The sequence below is a fragment of the Sparus aurata genome, chromosome 2 (genome assembly GCF_900880675.1).
Source record: "Sparus aurata chromosome 2, fSpaAur1.1, whole genome shotgun sequence".
NCBI lineage: Eukaryota > Metazoa > Chordata > Actinopteri > Spariformes > Sparidae > Sparus > Sparus aurata.
Window position 1 is genome coordinate 15,191,804 of NC_044188.1, and position 20,767 is coordinate 15,212,570.

Consider the following 20,767-nt stretch of genomic DNA (forward strand, 5'->3'; position numbering starts at 1 on the left):
GAAAGCCTCCTCCAAAGAGACTAGGCACACACAAACTCCCTCTCCTGTGCAGACACACACTTACACTTAAACACACAAATACCCTGAAAGGCCCTTCCACCTTCCCATCCATGTGAGAAAAGCAGGACATTTTCTGTCTGTGTTGTTTCTCTTATTGTCGCTCTCTCCTGCACTCAGCTGTTTCAAGCTGCTGAGTGTTATGTGTGTGTGTGTGTGTGTGGGTGTTTCAATGTGTGTGTGAAGTGGAGGGGGCTCACTGGGACTCTTTGACGACCTCATTCACTCCCTTCTTCTCCCCCTCGGCCGCGCCATAGCCGACATGCCCAACAATGAGGCGGGAGGGTGGGAGTGGGACAAAAAACACTGAATGCGTCTTCATTTGCCTGAACTTTTCACACGTCTTTTTCCTTTTGTTGCCGGCCGCCCGTTCACTACGGTGCTGTGAGCCGCTCGGCCAGTTTCCGCTGGCAAGACAGCCAACCAAAGCAGCCACTTTTCCTCCCCCCCTTCCTCTGTCACCCCTCTCCGCTCCTTTTCCACAATGTTAAGCCCATTTTTAGCTTGACATAATCTGAAATGGTACTTAAGTGAATTTATGTCTACCTCAGTGCATTAACTTCTGCTATTTCCTCCTTTATGTTGCTGTTTTGTTTTTTTTTTTGCTTTTTTTTTGCAGTGGGTGCAGCAACGGAGGGAGTCAGAGGGAAGGAGAGATTTGAAACTCAGACCACGGAGTAGACAGCCTATCAGTATTCAGTAGAGAAAGTGAGTGATGGAGGGAGAGAGAGACGGAGAGGGAGAGCGAGAGAGAGAAAAAGGAGGAGGGGGTGATGTATCAATATTCTGAGTAGTGTTTGAGGGCAAGGGGAACGAACAGAGGAGAGGGGGAAGGAGGGGGGAGATTGGTGGGAGAGAGAGTACTTGAGTGAGTCTCTGAGTGATTATTTGTTCACGTATATGCTTGCATGTGTGTGTATGTGCATCTGTGATCGTATGTGTTGTTTGCTTTTGTGTATGAGGTTGCGGGTCTGAGCACGCGTTGACCATAGGTTGTACACACAGTACATTTACTCAATCACGGTACTCAAGTATGATTTTAAGGTACTCGCACTTATTTCAATTTTATCCCGCTTTGTCAAACATTTATCTACAGAACATATGTTAAATATATGAGACCATAAATTTTATGCTGACCAATAAGTTGAATCAGGCATTTAGACAGGCCACAGTTCACATATTAATATCAGATGATTACTGAATGTTTCATGTACGTTCGCAACAGGCAGTAATGTGGTTTTGTGGTCTCTGTAGATGTGGTGAAAAGCCTTTGAATATGTGAAACGGCCGCATCCGGGCCTGAAAGCATTTTTCATCCCTAGCTCTTAACCCAGAGACTTAGCTGGGTTCAGACTACACAATTAATAGTCCGACCCAACAGATGTAGTCGGTCAGGAATGAAAATGGGCGATGGGCGATGGGCGTGACGATTGGATGCTTTATCCTGTGCAATGTAACACAGTGGATGAAGACTGGTGCTGCCTCATGATGTCCCAACACAAAGACAAGCGCCGTTTGAATTTATTTTGCCCTCCGAAACAAATTCCACAGCGGTTGAAATGACTGAGAGACAGAGAACTCCTCAGTTCACAAGTGTGAACATGGCAGAGCAAGAAAAATGTCGTTGGTGCTGTGAGGTGGAACTGTGAAAAAGGGGAAAGATCACAGATTTTTCACAACAGGAGACATATCACATATGATCATACACACTGCTTCAGACGCCAGTGATTAAAATCATTCTTGTTCCATGAAGTTGGTCACTAGTACCTCCTTCCTGAAAAACCTTGGTTAAGGACTAAAGTGTAGCCTGTCGTGTCTCCTGGTCAAGTCTTGTTAAGAATGTATAACTTTTTTATCACCTAATCTGACACAGTGAGAAATTCGGTTTAACAATGGGACCTTGGATTAATACTTTGATTATTTTAGTTAAACGTGCCCTGTGGCTCGTTCAACAAACAAAAGTCGTGTTTACATTCAGTGTCGATGATCAAAACACTTAAATAAATTAAATTCCAGCATTGTTTAAATCCACATTTAGTAGTTTACAGTCTTCTTCTGCTGTGCCTTTGTTGATATATTTTGACATCATGACGTGTTTCCACCTGTAGATCAGTGGAATAATGTGAAAGGTTGCGTGCGTCCTCATCCGCAAGACAACCAAAAACTCATATAAAAACAGCTCCGCAGTGCTTGCAGAGGTCAAAAATACCACATTGAACCTTTCAGGTGCTTTTGGGAAAGGGGGCTTTGTTTTGTTGTGACCTTAAAGTGCATTTATATTCATCCAGTGGCGGTGGCGGTAACAAGTAGTGGTGTTGGATGTGAATCCAGAAGGCTGCCAGAGGCATCAGACGAGGGTCTCGGCTGCTGTTTGCACTGGTAATCAAGTCATTCGCTGAGGTAATCTGGTGTGACGCTGCTTAATACTGCCACTCCTTTACATGGCGGAGAAAGGTGTTGTGCTTTTTACTCAGCTTCATTAATTTGAGTTACTTCTCTGATCAAGATTCCATCATCTTTTAAAATGCGATGCACTGTTACAGTGTACTGTACAGTGGTTGGAATTAACTCCACCTCCACATGCTAAACCATATAAATGCTGCTTTAATTTGAATGCATCAGTAATAATAACACAAGATTACGATCTCGGTCTTTTATGGGCATAGTGAGTATTTTACCTTTTACTTTACTTTGCTGCAAATAAGTCTGTACTTTGACTTGCCCAGATTGTATTTTTGAATGCAAGACTTTTATTTGTGATATGTATTTCTACATTGTACTAAGAGGTCGTGTCTGTGTGCATTATGTGAGGCTGTTTGTTGGACTTCAAATAATCTGTTCACACGGTCATATTATGTAGACTCGTCTTCTGTTAAGGACAAAGACAACTGACTACATTTGTCACTAAAATGCCCAATATGACTTTTATGTTTACCTGACAAAGACTCTCTTGTGGCATCGTGAATTAGGTCTTTTTTTTCCCTCAGAGGCAAAGTTTAAAGTAGTGTGAGATTTGTAGTAATTATGGAAGGATGGGTCAACAAATGTTTTGTTTTTTAATTTACCATGACCTCCGTCTCATGACCTTAACCTTTCTTTGTAAAGCAGGCATCGCGCCATAATCTAACCAAATCTTAACTTTAGCTGTGGCAGTGTTGGTTGATTTGGATGACAAAAACTATAATTAAAAAATGTAAGGATGCTGTACGGGTAGTTTTGGAGGACAGTGTCAAATGCTGGGTTGGTTCATTTTGTTTGGATGACTTGTTGGACATAAATCCATTTCCTACGAGGTGAAGCATTCAATTTTAGCGTTAAAACTTGTTTTTCGGTTAAGGTTAAGGTCAGATGAGTCTCCGGGAATTAATTTAAGTCAACGCGATGTCCTACTAAGTGACAAAAACAAGTCTCTGTGTGTGTGTGTCCGTGTGTTTGCACGGGACAGGAGTCACAGTTTACAATACGTGTGGATGTGATGGAATCTCCCACTTGTTTCAGTCATCCCTTCCCTCTCCGTCTCTGCCTCTCTCTTTTACTCCGGCTGCTAATCAGCATTTGAAAGGCAGCTTTGACACTGAGAAAGAAAGTGAGGGGAGGGGGGACGCGGGGAGGTGGGGGTAAACGAAAGCATGAGACACAGTGAGCAAGCGAGAGAGTGAGGGAGGGAGAGCCGGAGAGAGACTGAGGCGAGGGGCTGTACAAGCATGCCTTTTATATTTACTAGTGACTGAGAGAGAGAGAGAGAGAGAGAGAGAGAGAGAGAGAGAGGGGGGGGGGGGGGAGAGGGACAGAGAGAGAGAGAGAGAGAGAGAGCAGCTGAAGGCAGAGACAACTGGTGTGCACGGCTTTCCCAAGAGGAAATGAAAAGAAAGAAGCTCAGCGAGGAGAGTGAATGAGTGAGCGGGAGAGAGGAAGGGTGGGAGGGAGCATGCCGGCTGGATAGAGAGAGAGAGAGAGAGAGAGAGAGAGAGAGAGAGAGAGAGAGAGAGGGAGAGAGAGAGAGAGCAAGGAAGAGATTCTCACACTGGCTGTGTCCTAATCCGAGTCCATCTCCAAGAAGCAGCGGAGCAGAGTGTTGGTGAAGTGAGTCTGAGAGCCAAGGAGAGCTACATCAGCTTCACACACACACACAAACACACACACACTCACACACTCTCTCTCCCTCTCTTTCTTTCTCCCTCTCTCTCTCTCTCTCTCACACACACACACACACACACACACACACACCCACATACACTCTTACTGCAACGGGAGTCCACGATGTGTCCGGCTGCACGGTCACGGCTTTTGTGAAAGTGAGGGGATTGACGCTGCCCCCGTCCCAGCCCCCTCGGCTCACACACACACAGTGTTTGTTTGCTGTGTTTAAGCTTGAGGTGCCGGTGGAGGTGCCGCTGCTGCTGCTGCTGCTGCTGCTGCTGCTGGTGCTGCTGCTGCCGCCGCTGCTGCTGCTGCTGCTGGTGGTGGTGTGGTGGTGGTGGTGGTGGTGGTGTGGTGGTGGGGCACAACCAGGGCAGAGCAAGGGGCTCCGGAGAGGAGGAGGAAGAGAAGAAGAAGAAGAAGAAGAAGGAGAAGAAGAAGAAGAGGAGGAGGAAGAGAGAGACAAAGTGGATCAGATCAACAGCAACAGACTGAGCGCTGGAAATGCCCGTCAGGTGAGTAGATGATGGATCTAACAACTTTATGGTCACACACGCACACACGCATGCATGAGCGTACACACACTTTCTCACTCTCGGGCTTGTTTTTGTTACACACACACACACACACACACACACACACACACACACACACACACACACACACACAAACGCATGCACATAAAGTTGCTTTTATCATGCAGATTCTCGCTGTAAGTCTGATTTATTTTGATGTCTCAATATACTGTCAAATCTTGAATAAGGAAAAAAAACGAAAGGCAAGTTTTATTATAACTTGTTAAATTTACACCTAAAGTAGTGTTTTTAAAAATGTTTTATGCTGTGATAAAATATCAGCATGTGCGCAGCAGAGGGAACTTTTTAGTGAGTGTGATTAAGAGCAGAGCAGAAATATTTCACAGTTGTGACATTTCTTGGACTAAATGTGCACATAAGCAACCAGTAGAAAGTCAAAAACATTTAGGTAATACATTTAAAAAATGAGATTAGAAGAATTAGGAGTTTATTTTCTAAAACTGACCTCTCCTCTTCTTACTGACTTCTCTTTCTTTTTGCCTTTTTTTTTTTACCGCATGACAGAATAAATGAATACACAGAATATCCATAGATAAATGTACATATTTTCAGAAAAAAATTATAATTTTTATAAAATTACTATAAACGTTTATTGTTGTTTCATTAGATTGCTCTTCCTTGAAAGCACCGTCACTGCTTCTCCCACAAAGTTTTCTTTGTTCATTTCATCAATTTAGCGTAACGGATAAAACACTTTCCAATCTTTGCTTTTCAGATAGGCCAGATAATTATGTGTGTAGGTAATTATGGCCCAACTCTTTCTGATAAATGTTGCATGCCTGCATTAGTGTGTGTGTGTGTGTGTGTGTGTGTGTGTGTGTGTGTGTGCGCTGGAGTTTGAGATACAGAAGCAGAGAGCAGAGCAGAGAGAGTGAGCGACTGCGTGTCCGTCTCCACCTGCAGAGGCAGAATTGGACACAGTTTACTGGCTCAGTAGCGTTCGGTGCCTTCAGGGTGTTTTGCAGCAGGTGGTCCAAATTGGCAGAATGACTGTGACAAACGCACAGTGTTCGCCACCGCCGCTGCAAAGTAAATAACAACATCAAACCATCACAGAGAGATTTCAGGTTTTTCTGCCTTTTTTTTTTTCTCTCTCTCTCTCTCTCTTTCTTTTTTTTTGGCCATAATTTGATGTTTGTCGTGGCTGGAGGCTCGTCACCTGGAGCAAAACCAAAAGTCAGACTCTCAGAGTGGCGGAGCAGTTATTTCAGAAAGGAAAAAAAAAACAAAAACGTGTGTGTGTTTGCATGAGGCGTGTGCAAATGTGCATTTGCTATAAATTCTGCTCTGTTTCATAAACCGCCAACAGCATCATTTGCACACACACCTGCTGAGAGAGCAGGTGCTCAGATAAATTCAAACCAAATGACTACCTGCAGAGGAGAGCCACTCTCTCAGGTGTCAGGATGAGTGAGAAGAGTTACTGCCCGCGCTCGCATGTTTATCCGGCAATTTTTAGTGACTCTCCGCGATCTTTAATTTCTGTAAAGACCGCACACAGCAGCAACATCTGCATGTTGCAAAACTGACAGGAATTAGGGTCAAAGCACGTCCGTTGGTACAGTTTATACAGTTTATACCTCGGCCCACTGAGCCACAAAGCCACTCCATCCGTTTCTCTTCTCGCATGTGCAGATCGCTTCAGTCGTGACCCACCACTAGGCCTTTTATATTAGACCCAGACGCAGGTTTCTTCTTCGGATTTTGGATTTAAGGATCTGCAGCTTGTGCCAAGAGGCAACTATTTGACTGAGCCCAATGTGGATTACTTTGTGAAAGTTAAAAAACAAAGAGTCCCGTTGGAAGATGGCAGACAAAAGTTGAAATGAATTATTTCAATAGAAGGTACTCGGAGCAGCAGGCAGATGAGCGCCGCTTTTTATTTTTCTGCCAAAAGTCAGCACTTGGGTGTGTTTTCTGATGCTGCTGGGAGGTTCACATCTGGTTTCCTTTGCCAGATTCTCTATTAATGTTCCATAAATAAGAAAGAACGTTAAAATCAGTCGTTTTTTTTAAATGTAGTTTGGTTGGCAGACAGGAGCAGACTCACTTTTTGTGACTCCTGGGCAACTTCTCAGGTAGACAGACTCCCTCCTTCCTCTCTTGATATTTTTGTCTCTCTCTGTTGCTCTCATTGACACACACACACACACACACACACACAGAGGTGGTCAGTGTCTAGTGTGTTGACAGACAGCAGCACACACACGCCTCGCTCTCGCCGTGCGTGCATGCGTTTGTGCGTGCGTGTGTGCGTGAAGAGCGTTGACAGACAGTGTGTGGGTCTGTGACAGAGGGTGTCAGCGCAGTGTCAGGGAGATGTGTTTAGTGTCACACTCTGCTGACCTGATCTCCGGTCGGACTGTCCACTCCGGCCCCGCTGTGGCTCCTTACATAACCCCCGCTGTCATTCACACACCGGCCTGAAGGGATCCACCAGGCTGCACACTCACAAACACACACACAGTCGCACACACACATGCATTTATTTAGTGACGTGCGCACGATGTATAGGCATCCAAGGGCTCTAAATCGAACGTCAGATCAGGTGCGAATGTGCCTCACGAGATCTCTTTTTCATGTAGTTTTTTTTCCCCTTCTTCCTTTCTTCCTTGTAGTCTGTGACATAAAGCAGAAGCTACATAAATTAACACCAAATCTGGAAAAAGTCGAACAAAAGCTCCGAGCACTGTGTGGGAATATAGTATGAGGCCAACGGGTATCCTGTTTTTTCCCCAGCGTGCTTGCGAGACACCTACACAACTTGTGCAACTCTTATCAAGAGTTTGACACCGCTCTGAACTCTGACTTCTGCACCATGCTAATTGATGTGTCTGTATTAGCATGTGGACATCTCGGCGCTGGCGTGTAGAACGAGGGTGGTGCTTTCAAATCGGCACACACACACATGCTGGTGTGTACGTGCAAGTGCTGGCGAGAGTGAGTGACCCTGTGTGCTGTGCTTTGGCCTGTGGTTATTTGGAGGTCAGTGCTGATGTGGTCTCTGCCTGCGGGAGTGGATTTACCATCTTCCGCCTTATAGAGACCTGCATCCACTTAGCGGACTCCTCTCTCCACAGCAGGCGGGAGAACTTTTTCTCTTCTTCTTTCTACCTTTTCTGTTTGTTCACCACTAACTTTTTTTTGGAAGGGGGGGGGATCTGAACATTAGAAGACGCTGCATATGAATATGATAAGTGTTCTCTCTCACGATGTGAAATAATAAGCTTTTATCACTGACTTTCCTTCACCTTTAGCCTCGCCTTACATCGAGGTCGTGGTATTTAACCTCGGAATAGATCGCAGCTATTATTTTGACTTGTGCTACTTTATTGACCCGGGATCTTCTCTTTCAAGCGTAGATATGATAAAGGTCAGGCATGGTTAACTCCATGATGGACTGAGCGTTTTTTAGAGACTGCATTTCTTTTTATCGACTTTTAGATGTTCTGAACTTTGTGCTCATATGTTTGAGTTCATTTCACGCTTACCGTTGATCCAGCGTCTTGTTGTGCCTTTTTACTTATAGTGAAAACTAACCCCAGGTCGTATCGCACTACTTTTAAAACAGCATTTATGGATTTAAAAATTAGACATTTGTAAAATGATATTGATTGAGTTAACACAATTGTATGTGGATTATTTTGTGCATCCAAGTGATAGACAAGAATTCAAAGCACTATGCACTATGTAGTTTTTGAGAAGAAATTCAAACTCGAAATTTTAATATTTACAATATTAATGAGGTAATGTTTGTTCCATAACTGAATAAACTAAACTAAAAGCTTTTCTCCAAGGAAAATAAGGCCCCCTGAACACTGTTTGAAGCTAGAAAGGTGGCAGGGTCCGCCACATATAAACAAAGTAAAACACTATGAAACTGTGTTTTAAGGTCAGTTTGTTTTTCAGTCATAAAAACAAAGAGAGTTTGTTTTTTCAGTTTGTTTCAGTGACTAAAAATCTTTCTCATCCGATTCAAACTATGTAGTGCTCCTTTAAGATGGTAATTCTTGCAGAGAATGTCAGTTTATAGGATGAAGTCAATACAGAGCGAGGCACGACATCAGAGCAACCGTCAGAGAACAGAGCATTTTACTTGGTAAAAACTGTAAATATATATGATTCCGTGCGCTGATGCTCTCAGCTTCATATTTAATACAGTTCAGGTGAAGTGCAGCATTTCTTTTGTGTACACTCCGGCTGAGCTGGATGGTAATTATGACAGGCATGGATTGGATTCTGCGTAGCTCCACGCCCGTGAGGAGTGGACATCAAAGCTCGCTCACCAAAGCCCTCTGTAATAAAAGAAGAGGAGGAGAAAGATATTGATTACCAAGGGTGAACATTAGCAAATCTCTTTCTCTCTCCTTTTTTTTCCATGTACGTCTTCGTCTGTCCATCATTTCTCTCTCTCTCTCTCTCCATTGCTCACTCACTGTCTGATTTGCCTCCCTCCGCCTCAACTTATGCTCCCTCCATCCCCCATCCGCTCTCCATCCACCCCTCTAATCATTTATTTATCGCTGATCTCTTTATTCCGTATTCTTTCCAGTTTAGGGACGGTCCGCGCTGTGACCGGTCCACTCGCGCAGGGCTGTTATCATCATTCCTTTACACCCCTCCCGAACACTCCTCTTCCTCCTCATCACCGCAGAGATACCTGGGGGCGGGCAGGGTCACTCTGGTCCAATCTAACGCCGTATTGATTCCATTAGATAATTAATGACCCAGGCAGGGGCCAGGGAGGAGCAAAGAGGGGGTTAGGAGAGATGTGGGGGGTTAGGATGATGGGAGAGGCGGTGGAGGAGGAGGAGGAGGAGGAGAGAGGGGGGGACGCCAAGGCCCTTGAGAGTTGGAGAGAACCTTGGGTCGGGAATGATCCAGAGTCGTCAAGGTCAACCGCAGCCGGCGCTCCGATATGGAAGCAGAATGCCGAGCGAGTCAGAATATGGAATACTGATAGAGAGCGAAGGGGGGGGAGAGATCTTCATGTCCAGCAGCTGTCGATTGATCAGCGGCTGAAAAATTGTACATTAAAAAGTCTTTTGACTTCCAAATCCTGAGGTCCAACCAGGGCCGTAATGCATGATAAGTAGTTTTCAGCCCTCCAACCAGAATACCAAACTTCATCTCCCCGTACGCTCCAGACACTCATTTACAACTACTCAACAACATGAAAGGCAAGATAGAAAACTAGCTACATCAAATATTCTGTTCATGTTATTTCCAACCATGTTTTCTACATCTTCCATGATATTGAGCGTGCTCTATTTGATAAAATATTATTCACAGGAGTATCGTGCATCGCTGTTGTATGTGGACTCTGCTCCTACCTTTAGTTGGAGATAATTAAAGATGGGCCGGGGGTTGAAGAGGGAGGAGAGAGCTGTGTAAAACTGTTAGCAGTGAGATTTTATTTGATGACTGCTTTGCACAGTTTGATGTTGGGTGAAAACTCGTGCCAGCTTTGTTAGTATTTTATTATTTATTTTTTTGCTCTTAGAGAGGTGAAATGAAACATGTCGCAAACGGTGCCTGGCAGGCTGGTGTGTGGGTCCAAACTACACAGTTTTGTTCTGATTAGTGCATCGTGTTGAAATAAACGTGGGAGAAAATTATATTAAATTTCAGTCCACATGTTGAAAATGAGGTGAAACGCTCCCCAGGGATGTTTGGATCATCGCTTATGCTACTAGACTAACCTCGAGTTCTTCAGGACGCCCCCCTACAATGTCCACTTCTAATTAAGAAAGCACTCATCCTTGGTTTCATTCTGCTTTATTAAGTTAAGGACAAAGAGTTATAGGGCCACAGCCAACGATTCTTCGGACTGTTGAATAATTAGTTGATTATTTTTGCGATAAATCAATTAGTTGTTTGGTCTATGAAATGTAAGAAAACGGTTATAAAATGTTGATCAACCCACAGATATTCAGTTTTCGGTCACAGAGGAAGAAAGAAAGCAGAAAATATTCACATTTAAGAAGCTGAAATCAGATGAATTTCTTAAAAAAAAACTCAAACTGATTTATCAACTAATTAATCAATCTAGTTCTTAGATCTCAGAATTTCCTAGTAACTGGAAGTGTCGTCCTCCTCCCGTACATTGCATAGGCTTGGTCCTCCTCTTCACCTCTGCATGGTCGCAGCGTGCACGCCGTCTCTAGTGGGCCATGAGCGCTCCTCTGCCTCCACATTCACAGTCTTGGCCAGCCTCTGTATTGGGCCCCAGGGGTCGGTGAGATGAGGCATAAAACAACCATGTCTCTACCTAGGGGAGCTGGTGGCATGGCACCGGGGCTATTGTCTGTCTGCGTGCTGTTTGACTTAAATGTGTTCATTTGCCGGATGCCCCTGACTCCCTACGGGGGAGGGGGCGGCTCGGGGAGAGGAGGGGCACGCTAACGAACCTCTGACAGCTGGAGGCCCTAATTAAACGTCCCTGCTGAAAATAAACAGAGCGGCAGCCAAAGCGAGCAGCCAGAGAGAGACGCACGGCAAACAGCGGCTGCGAAACGCTCGCCGCAGTGCCCTCCTCTCTGTTGCTGTTGAGCCCGTGCCAAGAGAGCACGGCTCTATAGGGTAGGGGTCTCAAACACACAGTATACACAAACACACACACGCACACACAGCCCACTTATGAATATGTAGCACTGCAGCAACACATTATGAACACCTGCGGTCACACTTGATGCAGGTTGATCCCTACAGCTGTGGGCACGGCGGTAGTATGTTCTTACTCTCTCTCTCTCTCTCAGAAGTCACACTTTTTTTCCGTTTTCCAACACATTTCCCAACATCGCGCCGCCACAGAAGGCGTCGACTCAGCTCGATTGTTTTTTTGTTTTTTTTTACCGCGCTCGCTGTCTGGATGACACGTCTGACATTCAGCCTGTTGTGCGTTTGCTAGCTAGCCGGAGCATTAGCAGTCAAAGTGGCGGGGTCCATTTGGGTGAGTGCATTAATGGGCCGCCCAACCTGCGACAAGGTTATGAGGCTGATTGAATAATTACTGTGGAGGCCCCTGTCCATTACGCCCCTGTGTCTGCCCAGATAGAGGGAGACGCACACAGAGAGATGGAGAGATAGCCGGAGACAGAACGATGGAGGGAGAGATTAGATAAGCGCAGATAGGGTCAATTAAGAGATAAACATACAGGTAAAGGAAAGGGGAAAAAGGCTGTGTGCATGTGTGTGTGTGAGTGAGAATTGGAGAGTAAACTGTCTCCCGGCCCCGTGTCGCCTCCTTGATCTCTCCGTCCTACTGTACGCCGCCTAATTCGGCATGTAGTGCGTTTATCCAGGTGAGATAGAGAAGGTGACAAAGGTGAAGTTGTCAGACAGAGGTGCGCCGCCCTCGGCTCGACCCTGTCTCCTCTGCGCCAGACTCTCAGAAAAGAGGCAACTGTCAGTGTTGCAGGCTGGAAGCTTCGAGAGGGGAAAAATATAGGTTTCCTATAGCGGAGTGAAGCCTTACACGTAAGCCCGGGACAAAATATTCTGTCAATGGAAGTGCCCTGCAGAGGTTAAACCCAATCGACCCAGATTGATCAGATTAGTAACTTTGCCACTAAACTCTGTGGATCCCTTATGATAAAACTTTAAAGAGATGAGCTACAACTACTGACATCTACGCAGAAGTTGAACTGCTCAGTCGGCCAACAGTTCAATAGAGCAGGCTAGATACACTGCACATAGGTGGCACATGTCCACACATTATTTACTCAAGTAGAAATACAAATACTTGTAAGACGACTGGTAAAATAACTGATTCAACGTCTTTACAGCAGTAAAAGTAAAAAGCACAGCTTCAAACGGTTCACTTAAATAAGGCCGTGGGTGGGGAACGTCTTTTCGGAATCTGCTCCATTGTCATCGGCAGCGTTACCTCAGCTGTTAGCTCAGTTTAATCCATGCCGCTGCTTTTGTCACTACACGCCCCACAGTCCCCATACCAATCTCCCCCTCTGTTTCCGTCTTGTCATGTCTTCATACAACCCCCTCAAATGCGTCGAAACTAAAGTAACACACGTGTTTTGAAAATGTAAGGAGTAGAGGGTGCAAACAAGAAGGTCATCGCCCGGGTTACCACTCTTAATATTTCTTTTTTGTCAGTATCGGTGCATAACCATGATAATGAAAAATTATTGGATCTCCAAATATGCCTCATTTAAAATTCCTAAGCGATGAAAAGGAGCATGAGAGAAAAAGCACTGTGGCACCCAAGCAATTTGTAGAGATAATCCTTCAGTCCACAAGGTTTCGAAGTAAACTTAGTACGAAAGTATGGTGGATAACACTGCAGGGAATTGTTGCTAAACATCAGCATTTTAGCATTGTTGTTGTGTGCTTGCTTGGATGGTAACATTAGCATTTAGCTCACAGAGCTGCTAGCATGGCTGCAGAGTCTTAATGTCGCTGGTGACCACTGAGCAGTGACGTTTTAAGCTCTGAATATGAATATGAATGCGTTCAGATCAGACTTTGTACAGTTGAAGGCGATGTCAGGAGGTAATTATTCACACCGTACCCCCTCCTGTAGTATCCACTGAAGCCTATCTCTTTATCACTGACGTGGGACCATGTTAGCTGTAGAAATTGTAAATCTCTGCTTTATCACTGCCTAAAAGTACTAAAGGTAAGTGGCTGACCCGATCTCCCCTTTCAACAACTCCTCTCTCTGTGTTGAATCCCTCATCGACTCTGCAGCCTTTGAAATTGGTCCAAGAAGTTTTCATGCATACATTTAACGTTGGCTGTTTTAGCCTAGATTTGTGAAATGATATCTGCCAAACCTGCCCAGCTTCTGCTGACCCCTCTTAGCCAAGGTCAGCGTAGCCATGCTCAAACTCGAGACATAATCCATTTTCGACTGCCCCGGCAAAGCTCCGCTGAGTTGATTGTGCTGACCCAGCCGGGCCAAAGAAGAAGCGAGTTAGAGAGTGAGAGGAAGTGAGGGAGAGAGAGAGGGCATCTCAGGCCCAAGGGCATGACACCGTGGTGCTCGGGGGCACACTAGCCCTTTAAATGTCAACACAGCACAGAGGGGAGGGAGGGGGGAGAGGAATCGGGAGAGGAGCGGGGCTCTCTTTGAGGACAGAGAAGAATATTGGCAACTTTCAGTACAAGAGGGAAGTGCTGGAGACGGGCAGAGAGCAGCGATAGATGTGGAGGAGTGGGCAGTGGAAGGCATCGTCTTCAGAGATGTGTTGCAGACAAGTTTAAATATCCTCTCAGGGAGGAGCGGAGACATTTGGAAATCTGTGGTTCCAGTTTAATTGTGACTTAAAAGGAGGCTGCGTGTTTTGTCTTATGTCTATTACCTTGGGAACAGTCGGTGACCTTTATGCTTTATGTGGGGAAGTACATACAGTACCTAATTGCTCTCTGTCAACCTCACTTCTTTCTTTCTTTCTTTCTTTCTTTCTTTCTTTCTTTCTTTCTGTCTCTCTCTCTCTCTCTCTGCAGAATAAGACCTCCAGCCTAGATGAGCATTTTCAGAAAATGCAATTTTTCAGATGGATGAAGTAAAAAAATAACGAGACAGGTTTTCATCCGAGCAATTTTGATGCAAATTATACTCTATTGAATTAAAAGGGGCTAAATGGAAACTGCAAATGGAGATAAAATGTCATAATTTTTCTTTATTGAAAAACGGCTTCATGCTCACTCCAAGCTGAAAAAGTATTTAGTTGGTGAATGAAATATGCGATTGCTAATTAGAAAATTAAAGGCTCCCGTAAGATGTTAAATTCCACGTGCGCTGTCCCTGACTAATTGTATCTGCCTCTCTTCCTCTGCTGTCTCTCGTGGATTTCTCCAGGTCTGAATCTGTCACGTCCTCAGCCAATCAGAGCCTTCGTTAACGGCGGCGGCGGCAGCGCGTGATTGGGAGAAGGATGGCGACCATGCCGTTCGTCAGTGAGGGGAAGTGCGTGAGCGTGGAGTGGGATTTCCTGCAAGGACTTCTGGCCAAGCCTCCCACCCTGCCCTGGTGAGGCACGACACACACACACACACACACACACACACACACACACACACACACACACACCCTCGCACTGATACTGTATAAGCCTCCGTGCATGCCTGTGAATTAATCTGTGCAAGGTGAAATCCATGCGTTAACAACCTTGCACACACCGGCTGCCCGGAAGAAGAATTTCCTATCAATGAAACACAATCCAGAAGATGTAAGTGTGATCTCCTCGCTGGCTACATATAACCCGCATTGTTGCCCACCTGCCAATCCTGTCAGAGCTGTGAATCCCCTCCCCTTAGTGGGAGATTAAGTAAATTTGGCCGGAATTATTAATGGGCAGTCATTTACAGGCGGATATAAAAACTAAGCAGAATCAATGTGTGTGTATTGATTGTTCTCGGTGGCTGGGGTCGAGGCGGTATAATAATGAGATGTTACAGAGGCTGGCAGCATGAGTCCACAACACACACACACACACACACACACTGTTTTCACTTATTAGAGAAAAGCAAGGAGAAATACAACAGCTGCGTCAGCTGATTAAGACATAAACATATGTGCGCACGCTATGTACAGCCTTTTTCTTTGTTCTTTTTCTTTCTTTTACTCACACGCACATGCACACACACACATGCACACAGCACTGGTGGTCTTTCTTAGGATGAGAATCAACAACACAGACACGAGGGAGAAAGGCTGGTTCTTCTCTCTCTCTCTCTCTCTCTCTCACGCACACACACATTCACACGTACACACTTTATTCCAGCGCAGCACCGACACAAATTGTGAAGTGGCTGTGACAACATAATTCCACCACTCAGGCCCCATTGAGGAGAGTCAATACCCAATCAGAGAGACAGGCTACCTGAGCCCCGGCCCCCCTCTGTCACTCTGCCCCTCCCTCTCTTATTGATCCCTCAATCACGGCTTCAGCTCACTAGCCCGGGACCAGATGAGAGAGAGAGAGGGAGGGAGGGAGAGAGGGGAGGGAGGGAGAGGGAGAGAGGGGTGGGAGAGGGAGAGAGGGGTGGGAGGGAGGGGAGAGCGAGACTGAGATAGGCAGCGAGAGATCGTGTATGTGTGTTCACATATGGATTTTGGAGCAAATGGCATTATTAGGACTGTGCTGTGGCAGATAGAAGGAGGGAGTTTGTCTGTAATTACCAGGCCGATCTGCAACGGGTCAGAATGGAGATTGTTTCACTTGAATTGCAGGAGCCATTACCATCATATGTATTTATGAAATGAGTTTTCTGGATTGATGCTCAGGTCGTCTGTGCCGAGCACGAATCTATCAACAGGTGCTCTCTGAATGGACACCATGTGCTACCCCTCCCATCCTACACTGTGCTGATTCACGCTGTCTTCTCTGCCCCTGTTTTCTCTCCTCCTTGCCTTTTATCTATTGCTTCCATTTTCCTCCCCTCTCTTCACCTCTCAGTCTCCAGAACCTACGTAAAGAGAAGTCTCGCAATGCGGCCCGATCGCGGCGGGGGAAGGAAAATTTCGAGTTCTTTGAGCTGGCCAAGATGCTGCCTCTGCCCGGGGCCATCACCAGCCAGCTGGACAAGGCCTCGGTCATACGGCTGACCATCAGCTACCTGCACATGCGCACCTTTGCCAGCCAGGGAGACCCGCCCTGGAGCCCCCTGAGGGAGGGAGACGGCAACTGCAGCAAAGGTGAGAAAAAGAGAAACACAAAAGATTGTTGTGGAGAAAGACAAGTCAACCATGTGACTGAATTTCGATCGCATTTGTATCAGGGATGATCGTGTGGGTCTATAGGTTCATTTGCATACAGACACACTCTCTGCTCATGGCTTCGCTAGTCCGAGACAAAGCACACTAAAAGAAGCTCATTGTCACTCAAGAAAGGTAACAAGGTAATATGTGAATTGACCCAGTACATATGAATTACTTGAACAATGCCTGCCACCATTTCCAAGGATCGCGTCTCTGCTAGCCACGAGGAGAATGTGTCTGTGTGTGTGTGTGTGTGCTGGTTTATCAGTGTGCTAAAGGGTTAGGGATTCAACGTTACCACAAGCCATAGCACGTCACGACACCGAGAGCTACAGTGGCTAAACACATGGAAGAGCACATTCAGAAGGAGAATGACGAGCCAAAAGTCAAGCAAGCAAGGACAAAGAAGCTAACGTTAGCTCTGACAGCTCTCACAAACCACATCTCACATCTCACAGCTAGCATCATTAGGTGAAACTGACATCCCCAATTTTGATGTAATTGGTTTTAACGAACCAAAGAGCGCATTGACTATGTATATTTGCACAAATCTGACCACTGGACTATTTGGGCTTTTCACCAAAAAGAAGGAAATTAGCTCTGAGGTGGCGTGTTCTGTCGTTACCAAAAGTAATGATAGAACACACTGGAACACTCTGCTTCTTTCTGTTATTTTCTTCCAGCCTCTCTCCTGTTTTTTCATGTGTCTAATCCCATCTTTCCATTGACTTTATATGCAATCACACCTACGCCGAAATTTGATGTGTCCTGTCTGAACACCCAGTTAGTAAGGAACAGAGCTGCAGCTTCTACTGAGTCCATACTCCCATGAGGATCTGTGGTTTTAGTAATTTTGGAAGTCAACATTCTGCATTTGCAAACTAACATTTTTATGGGCTGATTCCAATATATATTTTACACTCATTGTACTTTGATGTAATTAATTTGAGACAGGGAAATGATTCAGAATCCAGCTTTCCACCAGATTTTCTTCTCTGGTTTCCTGGCAAGGGCCTGAATAATAGCATTTAGACCCTGGATAATTAAATGTTGATATTATTGAAAATACATAAATCAAAATGATAAAAAAAAACAATTTGTTGTCTGATCAAAATTTTTGTGGTGGGAGAGTCTTGGATTGGTGACCTCAGTGTTTTTAACACCCCGGCTACACCCCTGATAGGAAATGTCATTAGAATTTGTTAATTGTTTACACTTTTAATGCATTCGTGCTGTTCTGATTGTTCAGAAATCGAGACTGACTAGTGCACAGCGTTAAGTGAGACGTGGTAGTGACAGATCATGTCTCAGCTCAGGATTCATGCTGTTCCGCCTTTAAGAAAATTATACAGCAGAGATAAATATGATGATGTTCGTTGCCAATGCACACAAACCGCCTGAATCCATGCTTCAACCTCGCATGTCTCTTTCAATCCAAAACAGTCCTCAGCAGTCTGATCTGCCCACTTTCTCCCGCCCACAGAGACGCCCCACACCACAAAGATTCAGCCCGGACCACGACAATTATCCGGTCCTCTATTAGCCGCCATAATTACTCATGCTGCATGTGAGCGCAGGCACGTGCTCGCACACATGCCCGTAAACATACATGTGCATATACAGTAATCACACAAAGGAGAAGAATTTACATGTTGTGTGTTTGTGTGTGTGTGTCAGAGAGAGAAAGGGGGAGATAGATGATGCACAAAGAGGGAGGGAACTATTGGTGCGATTTGTAATTACAGAAATTAACTATATAACGAGGACAGTGTAATTATAAAGCCTGTCTAATTGCTACTATTACTGAGGGGAAACGATGCAGCTACAGTACAATTAGAGGTGTGTGTTTGTGTGTCTGTGTTTGTGTCTGTTTGCGTGTGTGTGTGTGTGAGTGTGTGTGCGTGCGTGTGTGTTCATGCCAGTTCTTTTCTATTTTGAGGAAATGTGAGCAAAGACCAGTCGTGTTAATAGCATGTTTGTGTGCGACTGTGTGTGACTTGCTTTACCACAATATGTACAACACACTCCTGGTAAGATATAATGGTTTTCATGGTATAATATGCTGGGCTAATCAATAGGGCTGATAGCAATTAATACTTTTCTCAAAATCCTTAAAGGAGCATTACTTTGTTTTTACACACAACGGACAGATTAGTCATCACGTGGAGAACGACCCATTGGATACATTTGGGTTGAAATTGCATATTTATGACAAAAAGCCTGTGTTACTAACTGGAAATGTGGCATTCAAAGGAAATTATATTTACCAGATGAAGAAGAAGGTGTTAGCTGCATTATGGGAAATGTAGGCTCCAGTGTTTTTGGAGGTTGGACCATGCCAGAGGCTGAAACACTAAAAGTCAGAATATCGTGGTCTTTGCTTCTTTGATTCTGACCCACCTTTTTCAGTTTGTCTCTTGTGAGGTAATGGATGGAAGTCTAGTATGAAATCCCTGAATTTCCCCTTTAAATTAAGAAATCTAAACATGTTTTTATTTATTATAAAAAATGATCCAAACTCTTCAAAGCATTGGTGTTTTGTGTTTCTCAATGGGAGCATCCGCATAAAGGTCTTTGGAGAATAAAGTCGTGATAAATGATCATTGTTATAAAACCGCAGATCAAAGAATAAGTATTAGTATGTACATATACATTACACTGAAAAAACTCAAAATCTTAAGGATTAAGTAATTTCCTTTCAGAAAAACACAATACACTTAGTAGAAGAAACAATTATCTTTTTCCTTTTTAACTGTACTTATACCAGACAAGACCTACCTTCAATTAATTGTTTTTGACTTATTTTTGAGGTGGCATTTTTTTGTGACAAAATAAATAAAAGCAGTAAAAACAAATGCTTTCCTCAAGTGTTTAGTTGAATCCATTGTCCCACAATAGATCCACGGCAGACATTTTGGCTTGTCAAAGCGGTAAAAGCACAGTCCAATAATGTTAACGATGGCTCCATTCCATTAAGTGTTTCCAAGTAAGAAGCCACGTCAATGAGTGAGCATGCACAACACCAGAACCCTGGGAGCAGCTCACCTAAATTAAATGCGGCCATTAATGTTATAAATTCCACCTGTGCTTCCTTCTGCTTTGACAAGTGAAAAATGTCTGGCGTGAAAAAAGCTCAAAAGAAAATGAGGTGCCACTGAACAAGCAGCCTCAAAACATTGCAAGAAATCGCTGGGATTGGTGAGTTAACTCCACAAAGACCTTTGGAAAACAAAAAAAAGGCATAAATTCACTGCAACATTTAAAAGGCTTTACAGCATTGTAGCCTGACTTAACAAGAGGCAGTTTAACTTGTCGCTGCAGGGATAAGACCAACAATGATCTGTTTAATGCTCAACACTTGGACCTTGAACTGAAATCAGCCATCAGTCCTTCTATATTTTACACCTGTTGCTTTTCCTACAGTAACATGTCCACGTGCCTTACATTTAAAAGGCCTATTGACGTCCATTATTGCACATACTGTATCATTTTCTCTACATTGATTAGGTGCATTGATTTTCTTTGTATACTAATTGCAAAAGCAGTACAGGACAATGTGACAGCCAGTGTAAGTACAATCTGGGCACAGCACAGCCTAATAACATGATTATCTCATCATTGCGGTGCTAAACACTCTTTTCAGTCCGTACTTCAAAGCTACTGAGGTTCAATACCCGGCCGTTTATAGGAACACCTCGCCGTAAACCAAAAGTATCTCACTCGTAGGAATCACACTGTAATACACACACGGCGAGCCCAAATCTATAGCCACAGTATCAGAAAATATACATTGTTATGGATGAATCCGTTGGGATCCATCGATATCAAATCTGCCATGCAGCGCGGGGCAATCTGAATGTCTGAGTGATATCCATGCGCTCGCTCGCTTTACACGCAGCCGTGGCCTTGACTGAGCGCCACGCGTAGTGAATTGTTTTGCCTCTGCGTTCCAGGCTTTCTTTGGCCTTGATGGAAAATACCTGCTGTTTAGAGAAGTAGCCGCGCTGTCCTGTGCGCAGACTGGAAGCGTGGTGGAAAAAGACAAATGTGAGGTGCGCTGCTTGCCATACAATGAGAGGCACGTCTTGTACAAATGTGAGCCATAACTGTGAGTATATATAGAGCGAATGCACGAAGGTCATGGAAACACACTTCCCAGCCCTATGGTCCGAGATATCCCGAGTGCTTTCTTCCGTAGTGTTTTATTAAATGTTTGGAGATTTTTACAAGCAGGTCACACAGCCTCAGC

The 20,767-nt window shown here is 44.6% G+C and overlaps 1 protein-coding gene across 1 annotated transcript in view; it reads left to right on the top strand.

Annotated features, from left to right (window-relative positions):
* The first annotated feature begins 3,703 nt into the window (after positions 1-3,703).
* Positions 3,704-20,767, top strand: part of npas1 (neuronal PAS domain protein 1) — a 42,719-nt gene continuing 25,655 nt past the window's right edge. The window contains exons 1-3 of the mRNA XM_030406683.1: positions 3,704-4,712; positions 14,617-14,787; positions 16,217-16,455. Coding sequence (XP_030262543.1) covers positions 14,693-14,787; positions 16,217-16,455 — 334 coding nt within the window. The 5' untranslated portion in view covers positions 3,704-4,712; positions 14,617-14,692. The remainder of the gene's footprint in view (positions 4,713-14,616; positions 14,788-16,216; positions 16,456-20,767) is intronic.